This window comes from Vidua macroura, chromosome 2 (assembly GCF_024509145.1).
Source record: "Vidua macroura isolate BioBank_ID:100142 chromosome 2, ASM2450914v1, whole genome shotgun sequence".
NCBI classification, from domain to species: domain Eukaryota; kingdom Metazoa; phylum Chordata; class Aves; order Passeriformes; family Viduidae; genus Vidua; species Vidua macroura.
In genome coordinates this window covers 26,022,393-26,031,503 of record NC_071572.1, presented here as the reverse complement: position 1 = coordinate 26,031,503, position 9,111 = coordinate 26,022,393, and the positions used below count along the sequence as shown (strand labels likewise).

Sequence of the window (9,111 nt, the reverse complement as noted above, 5' to 3'; positions counted from 1 at the left end):
TGCAGCAATGCTTGCTGTTTCCAGAGCTGTGTTTTTTCAGTCTGCTTCGCTCACAGCACCTGCTATGTGAAATGACCCAGTACCAGCTCAAAGCCCAAGAGTGATGGAGCAGGTGCCTAAGGAAGTTCAGTGTTCCAGAGCACAGGGGAACATAAGAGATTGGAGAAGCTTTGCAAAAGCCATTGGAATTCTAAAGGGGATAGAGGCTGATGGGGCTTTGTTAGGAAAAAACCCAACCAAAGGAGAACAAAAAAGAAAGAATGGTTTATTTCAAATGCTGTTGTACATCAATATTTCACCTAACAGAAACATCTAGAACAATACACATGCAAGGAGTTTTCCAATCCTCAGTCATACACAATCCAGAACGAGATACAAAAAACAGTGGATGTGCACATATATTTTTTCTGATGAGAAGTGTGTACAAATTAAACTAGATTGAAGTACAATCCTTATAAAGCAAAACCTCTTTTTAATTAGATATGCAATCCCCTGCTTTCTTAATCTTCTGTACACATCTTAAGGTAGAAGCTAAACAACTCCAGCATGGACAAACTCCCTGCTGAGCCAGACTGCTGCACTATGAGGATTAACTGACTCCTATCCTTCCTGCTTTCATCATGGCTAGTGATTGTTCAGAACATGTTTAGGAGCCTCTGGTAGGAGCACTTGTGACAGCAGATAGGAACCAAAATGGCCATTGATAAATAATTCAAAGAAGCCAAAGACCCCACTCAGCAGCCTTTTTGCTTGGGGACATTCCCTCATTCAACCAATTCCAAACACTTTCACAGTCCTCAGAGGTGTGCTTTAAAGCCAGCAATAATACAAATGGAAGCAGAACATATCTTTAAGAATCAGATCTCAAAACAAACTTAGGAGTTGTATAGGAAAAGAAAGCTTCCATTTCCAATCCTGCACCTTGACAGCTAACAAGAAGGAGCAAGGGACGCACCACCACTACAAACTCATGACTGTTCTTACCCAGCGCAAGAACCGGGACAGTTTGGTATAGACACCATATTTGCCTTTCCTTGCACATCCTTCACCCCAGCTAACAATTCCAGTAACAAAATAAGTATCCTTATATCTGGTCACATGGGGGCCACCACTGTCTCCTTGGCAAGCATCTTTTTCCTCTGTGTCATAGCCAGCACAAAACATGTTCTCAGTTACCACAAAGTAAGTGGATTGTTCACAAGTGCTCTTGTTAACATAGGGGAGTTCAAGCACCTTCAGTTTCTTTGGGAGTTGTCCACCATCAAATTCCCGCCCAAAGCCACTAACCCTCCCAGATTTCTGGTTCATCAGAACTTCATTAGCAAAGTCCACTTTGGGGAGACACGCTGCGATGACATACTCTGAAAATCTGATAGGTTCCTTCAGCTTTAGTAAGGCAATGTCATTATCGTAAGTCTCAGCATCAAACTTGGAGTGAACGATTATTTTGTCCACAGTGTGCATTGATTCAGACTGCTCTTTCTTCTCTCTGTCCACTTCACCTGCACAAGAGCATTAAAAAGGTCATTAATGTGGAGAAAGTATAAGAATTCCAGAACAACCTTGACAGAGGAAGAGAGTAGTATATTCATTCTGAGTGCTTTGTTCAGGACCTTAGACCACACAAGGAAACTGTAAACAGGTATGGCAATATTTCTTAGCAGCAACTGAATTGGCTTTGGTCCTGAGATTTGGTCTATGGAGATTTTTGTACCAGTTTACACAAAGGCATAAGCTGATTCAACTAAACTAATGCAATTTTGTGTGGAAGCACCTACAGGAGCTTGAGCCTGGCTTAGAGAAGAGAACATGGTCTGGACTACAACAGCGCAAAGATGAAGCTGTGTTGATCCTGTGTCCTGGCTCAAAAGGGAAGCAATGATAAATCTGAGTTTGTTCTCTTGTACTCTATTCAATGAGTCATAGCTTTCCTGGGGGTTCCTGCAAGAACATATCTGGATGCTTCTGAAGTTCCAGGAATGATGAGCTTCCTGCAGAAGCACTGCTCTGCTGAACACATTGATAACCAACATTTCTAGAATATTTGACTCTAATCACTTCCAGCTAGCTGGTAGAGAAGAAAGAGAAGCACCTGTTGTTACAAAGAAAGATTGTCAGAATAACAAGAAATTATAGAAAGCAGCAAAAAGGTAACAAACCTTACTGAATCATGTGTACATTTCATGGGAGATTTAAGGCACAGAAGGTTAGGCACAACAGATACTTTGACCTCAGAGGAATAAAAGAAATAATCACTCACCAACAACAACTTTGATTTCTTTGGATTGGTTTATGCAATGAGCTGCAGTAAGTATAAAATTTTCATTCAGAATAGTTCCACCACAAAACTCTTCTCCTTCCTCGTTTAACAGAACAGCCTGTGAAGCAAAGAAGGTAAGTGCACAAGGAAGAAGTGCAGTTTAATGTAGATGAGCTATAAAACACTAAGTAATTTCTCTGCACATTAGAGAGATGCTTCTTACTACAACATGCCCCTCCTAGCATTGCATTCCCACTTGCAGAGGGTACAGTTTGACTTCTACTGCTACAGAGTCCTGATTGTCATTATGTGAAGTTAACATTTGGCTTCCACATTACCTCACTCGCAGTGCTGAGTAATGTCCCTCAGGCACTGACTGACTGAGCAGGCAGAGTGCAGACTCTGGATCACCCCATCCCTTGGACTTATCCCCCAGGCAATCTCCAAATGCAGGAATTCATTTTGGCTGACCCAAACACAAGGCTGAATCTGAGATATGAGGGTATATTTCTGAACCAAACGCTGCCTTTATCTGCTTTATCACCCTGCTCTCACTTGTGCTGCCTGGGTGGATGGTCTCAGACAGAACCAGAACGTAACCTGCAAAAATGGCCTGGGAGACCAGCATGACCCAGAAGTGCTCTCTGGGGGTAAGGTAGGCAGTTCCATCTAAAATGGCACAAAGCCTTTTGTTTCGAACCTGTGAGGCTGCAGTTTGCAGAACAGCACATCCAAGTGCCCAGGGCCACACAGTTCAGCTACATCTCGCTGCCGCTGGCAGGCGACATGGGTCATGTTCAGAAGGCACCCAGCTGGAAGGAGCCACCGCTCACCTTCCCTCAGAGACACGCTCTGCAAACATGCAGAGCAAAGCTCCCTCCATTTACCTGCCATGGGCATTGGCCAGGAAGACATTCATCCCCACCAACTATCCTGGTATCGACATACGGAGTCTTGCTGCTTGTTCTGTTGTCAGGCGGAGGCGTTGGGCTTTCTGTGGTAATTGCAAAGTCCTCCTCCGCACTTGTTTCGTTTGCAGGAAGGTCTGCTTGATCACTTGTTCCACTGCTATGGTCAGTGGGTGAAAGAACAGATCTTTTTTTCCTTGCCACAAAAACTTTTCCACAAGGGTATTTTACTGCAAAGAGAAGAATGCTAAAATTAAAGATGGAGAGAAACACCAACACAAGAAGAAACTCCTTGGAAATACCATCTCACAATATAAAGTGCTGCTTCCTCATTTTCCAGACAATACAAAACACTTGGCACATGCAACCAAGGAGAAAAGACCATATGGTTTGAAAAATGAGTGCTATTTTCTCATTGTGAAGTCTCTCCTTCAGCTTCCATCTCACAATTGTGTTTTGAAAGTATTTAAAATTTAATACATCACCTTCTATTTGTTTTTAACAAATTTAATACATCATCTTCAATTATATACATTGATATATTCGTGTAATTCTTCTTAATAAAATGTACTTAATTTGGAGTCTGAGTGAAGTGCTTTATTTTAGGAATAATATGGCTAATGGCAGCAATTTGGTATTAGCTATAAAATATATAAAACCTGACATGATATCTAAATGGTTTACTTACCCCTCCCCTGTGGTACTTTGAAATACAATAAAACTGTACATATGTACATAGTGCTAATCATAATTATCCAGTCTCTTCAGTTGCAAGTTGATAAGGTTAACTGCAATTTAAGTATAAATTTTTGCAAGCTGCTCTTTCATATGGACTGTAAGTGTTTAAGTAAAGATCCCGCTGTGATCAATTTTCTCAGCATGGCCTCACCTTGGGTCCCATGTACAGTTTTTGACATCTAAATACAGGAAATATATAAAGCTCTTAGAGAGTGTCCAAATGATGGCAACAAAGATGGTGGAGGGCCTTGAGGGGAAGCTGTATGAGGAGTGGCTGAGGTCACTTGGTGTGTTCAGCCTGGAGAAGAGGAGACTGAGGGAAGACCTCATTATGGTCTACATCTTTCTCCTGAGGGGAAGAGGAGGGGCAGGCATTGCTCTTTTCTCTGTGGTGACCAGGACACAGAATCACACAATGATTTAGCTTGGAAAAGACCTTCAAGATGATCGAATTCAACCTTTGATAGGTCACCACCTTGTTAATCGGACTATAGCTCTAAGTTCCACATTCAGATGTTTCTTGAAAATCTCCAGTCATGGTGACCCCACCACTTCCCCGGGTAGTTCATTCTAGTGCTAGACAGCCCTTGCCATGGATAAGCCTGAGAGAATGGCAGGAAGCTGGGTCAGGGGAGGTTTAGGTTGGATAGTAGAAAAAGGTTCTTCACCCAGAGGGTGGTTGGGCATTTGAACAGGTTCCCTAGGAAAGTGGCCCCAAGGCCCCAAGCCTAACAGAGTTCAAGAAATATTTGGACAACATCTTCAGGCACATGGAGTTATTCTTGGGGTAGTCTTGTAATAGTCCAGAAGTTGGATATTGATGATCATTGAGGATTCCTTTCAAAACGGTATTCTGTGATTCAAGGATTTTTTATTATCTTGTTAACAGCAGAATTTACTCTGACAGGCCGCACTGAGAGCACCTTGCAAATGGTTCAAAATCATGTTGATTTTGATCCACTCCATCACAGCACCTCACAAATGGAAAGCTTTGGAAATATAAATCTCCTGGCCTCACTCTTGAGTCTATGTCATGTAGGATACTGGTGGTTCAAAAGACATTCTTCAACTGTAAACCAAGACATCCCTTAACTGTGAAACAAGTCTCACCAACCACTGCTATTGCTTTATCACATGGCTTCGTACCTGTTGCAACACAGTGTTTGCCATCCTCTGCTAGAGCATACCCATCTGCACAGGAACACAATACATCCTTCCGCCCATCTCTTTGGACGCTGCAGAACTGCTCACAGTCCCCGTTGTTTATTCTGCAGAACTTTGGTATGACTACGAAAGAGATGGTGGCAGAAAAACTGTATAGAAACACTGACTTCACAGAAGGTCTGGAAGTTCCCTGAAACAAAACCCACTCTTCAAACAGGATCTGTATCCCCACCTGCCAAGCACCTGAAGCACCCTTTAGGAATAACTAGCGTGAGTGCTGAACACCAGCTTGTACCTTACAAAGCAGCCACATCCAGCACATCAAATGTACTTGCCAAGTCTGAGTGGGCCCAGTGGCCATGGTGTGGTGAGCTCCAAAAGCAGAGACAAATTGTCAGGAGAAGAATGAACAAAACACTAACAGAGAACATAATTGTGTAAACCCTCACACAATTCCTCCCTCCTGCCCTAAAAACTCCAACTCCTCATCACTCCCCTCGGTCCTCTGACTGAACTTCGGTTCCACGCTCTCGCTCTTACTTCTGGGCTAATGATACCCCCACCCATGGCAAGGTCACAGGGGCAGCTCTATGCCACAGAAGTGAGCCCCAGGAAGGATTTCCATGCAAAACATGCTTCCTTACAAAGCTCCCTGGGAAGTTTGCTGCCACAGTTCTCTAAAGCAGAAACTTACCAAATTCACAGTTCTTGCCTTGATAACCATCCAAGCATGTGCAAGTGTAGGAACCAATTCCATCTTTACAGTGGCCACCATAGTGACAAGGATTTGAACTGCACTGGTTCCCATCTACAAAAACAAACCAAAAACCAAATGATTGTAAGCGTGCAAGCATTTTCCATGAACTCGGAAGAGCTCTTAGTTTTCTTAAGCCATCTTTCATCCTTCCTTTTAAAATGCAGGTCCTGTGAGTTGCACATTCCAGATGGAACAAACAGTATAAATGCAATCATTCCAAAGCTGCAATGATTCATCTACATATCCTCAGTTTTGCAATCTCTTTTTGGTGGCCACTGTATTATGATGTGTACACTAGCCTTTTTTTTATGGGAAGATTAAGTAATACATAGTGGTCAGAATCTACGTAACTTACAGTGAATCCTGTAAAACCAGACAGGACATTTCTATATTGTAACGTCTGGCTAAAAAACATCAACTTTTATTTCCTTAAAGGTCATCTCAGCCCTTCTGTATGTCCTTTGCCTGCAGAGCTGTTCATTTAAAGACACAGATACTGGCATATTAAACAGAAGCTAATAAAATTCCCAAACTTTACGGAACCCTGCTAAATTCACATGAGCAGGCCACACTTCTGTTCTGTACTGCTTAGAGTACCAAAATTTTCTCACTGTATCCATCAAGGTCTGAGCTTGAGCTTGTAGTAATTACCTCTTACCTCACACTGCCCACATCTATGCTGGCATCTTGAGTTCTGCAGCCTTTCCTGGACACAACTGGCTGACCTGACTCCAGGGCCCCATAGTTACAGGGAGGACAGGGAGGTAACTCTGTATTTGGAGACACATTTCATGTAGCAGCTTTCTCCCACCCATCTCATTCCTTTTCTGGTGCTCACTGACATGGTCTTTCCCATTTAGTGCTCTGCTGCAAAAAAAGTGTTACCCCCTCACATATGTTCTCTGGGATGCACTGTTTCATACAAGAAGTAGGATATCCAGAAAAGTGACACTTGCTCAAGAATTCATTGCTCTAGACAAGACAAATTTCAAAGTTCTAAATTTTACCACCTCTTCTGCCCCTGTTGTGGAGCAGGGTCAGAATAGGTGGGACAACTTATTTTATTAAGCACAGCTGTGATGTTTGTGTGGCTAATTAGAAAATCACTGCGACATATGGGGAAGGGTTCTTGTTCTTCTCTGTTCAGTTAAATATTGTGAGCATTATTTTGTCCCTCAGTAGCTTACAAATGGATAGTAAGGGTTATTTAATTATCGTGTCTCTTGAGAATATGAGAAATAGCCCATTAATTGTGCTGAGCATTTGAAAACACTACATATCAACATACTGACCCCATAATTTACACTGACACAATTGTCACTCCAAAATGGAATTCCCCATGTGCCTCAGCTCTGGATATCATGACACTGCAGCTGGCAAAGGGAAGCAAGGTGGGTGAGACAGAAAAGCCACCGGGTGTTCACTCATGTCCCCTGCCCCACAAAGCAAAAATATTGACAACTACCTGTGTGGCTTAGGCAAAGCAGCACAAAGCCAAGTTAAAGCAAACACTCTACCTGTCTGCCTCATCTGAAGGAAAAGGAGGACAACGGGAAGCAGCCACATTGTCCCACGATGACCTGCCATGCCCATCCTCCGAGCTCACTGCGCATCACCCGCTGCTTGCTCTGCAGGGCTCTGGGACAGCTGCTAAATGAGAAACACCACAGTGCAAAGGTCATTCACTCATGAGAAAACAAAACCTCTGAGAGCAAAGTCTGCACTCAATGTCACCATGGCGCAGTGTTTAGAAACAAAAAATGTGAGTGTGCTGCAGCAATGCCACACTGATTGCCTTGTGCTGGCAGAGCACCTCTAAGAGGCTTTCCTCCAGAAATTTTGACAAAGCCTCTCTAAAGCAGCTGGACTATGCAGGCAGCAAGGAACTAGAGTAGTGATGTGGCTCTTGTCCCTGTCCCCAGGAAGGCAGACAACCAGAACCAGAGGTTTGTGCCTCCTGTATGCTGTGCTGAAGCAGGAAGGCACCCCAGAAGTGAGGAGTGAATCAGGGCAACAAGTTTGCAGATCTTGGCGAGCACATTGTAAAGTTGTTACCCACCAGCACCATCGCAAGCACACTTGGACAGAGCACACTTCCCCAGATTCATTAATTTCCATCTTATTATGAATGTTAAGGGCATGTTATTGTTTGAAAGTAAACCAGTGGGAGATCCCAAGTCAGAAATACAATTTAATAGGAAAATAAAAAGAAATGCAATAGTACAGAAACATTGACAGAGTCAGAATACAACCTGACACCCTGTTAGTCCGGGTGTTGGTAGTAGTCCAATTAACTGCTGGCAGCTGTCCTCTTGAAATGATAGATGTGGTTCTGTTGAAGCAGGGATCCTGTAGAAGGGTTTATTCTTCCTCTGAAGTTCCAGTGGTGGTTATGGAACTCTTGCCCTCTGAGAATTCAGTGGACAAGGCTGATTGTGACTGTTACAAGCCTCAGATTATATGCAGGTAGGAACACTTGGTTCCTCCCCCTGGGTGGAGCATCTCACAATGGGATGATCTAATTTTATCAGTCATGCAGTGACACTAAATGGCCCATTAAAAAAGATATCCCCTGGAGTTATCAAGGATGAGTAATGAAGGAGACAAGGAACACTGCCTCACATGGTTTAAACAGCAGATGAAGATGCTGATAGAATACATAGTTTTGGGTACATCTCATATTGTAACCTAAGACAGGGTTATGAGTTTAATGAGCTGTTTCCTTTTGTTGAAACCACTCCAAGGGGACAGCTCTTGACAGGCCATCGTGGTCTGGAAATCAGGCTGTAGAAGACAATCCTGCCAGGTGAGTCACTGGTGCCAGGGAGCAGTACACAGGAAGCTTGTTCTTACCATGCTAGTGCAGGGCACAAAGGCATGATCCTAAAAGTGACACTCTGCTGGTGCTGCTCACCTGGAAACACAGAAAACAGGAGCTGGAGAGACCTACAGGGTCACCCAGCCCAACCTACTGAGCCAAGAGGGGATCAAATTGACCTCTATTATATTTTTGGCACGTTGGCCAAGGCTCCAGGGAAGAAACTATCTGGAATGTTGCTTCCTGTTGGACACTGAGCCTGCTGCAGTGTGTTTTCCTCCCATACTGTAGGATGCCATAACAAAGGGCAGCTTATCCACATTTGCAGCCCCCATCATGCTGGCACACCCTGACATCTCCTTACATCTCCCACTCTGGAAGACAACCAGCATTACTGCCCTCCTGGGAAAATCTACTGCAGGCCTTCTCTAGTCACAGGGCTTACTTACCATCCTTCTTTTCTTCC

At 43.6% G+C, this 9,111-nt stretch overlaps 1 protein-coding gene across 1 annotated transcript; it reads right to left on the bottom strand.

The window, feature by feature from the left end:
* Nucleotides 1-244: 244 nt before the first annotated feature.
* Nucleotides 245-8,356, bottom strand: LOC128821577 (coagulation factor X-like). Its single transcript, XM_054002770.1, has 7 exons — nt 8,080-8,356; nt 7,345-7,477; nt 5,765-5,878; nt 5,053-5,193; nt 3,148-3,398; nt 2,261-2,378; nt 245-1,502 (listed from the first exon to the last, which is right to left on the bottom strand). Exons 2-7 carry the CDS (start codon nt 7,418-7,420, stop codon nt 961-963), a joined length of 1,242 nt encoding a protein of 413 aa, XP_053858745.1. The 5' UTR covers nt 7,421-7,477; nt 8,080-8,356; the 3' UTR covers nt 245-960.
* Nucleotides 8,357-9,111: the final 755 nt, after the last annotated feature.

What these genes read in the sequence shown, in the direction of transcription:
- LOC128821577 (XM_054002770.1), bottom strand. Translation starts at nt 7,420, where the DNA reads ATGGGCATGGCAGGTCATCGTGGGACAATGTGGCTGCTTCCCGTTGTC. An exon ending in CAAACACTGTGTTGCAACAG is followed by an intron (nt 3,399 to 5,052) that starts GTACGAAGCCAT and finishes TTCTCTTTGCAG; the next exon opens with TAAAATACCCTTGTGGAAAA. An exon ending in AGAAATCAAAGTTGTTGTTG is followed by an intron (nt 1,503 to 2,260) that starts GTGAGTGATTAT and finishes GCTCTTGTGCAG; the next exon opens with GTGAAGTGGACAGAGAGAAG.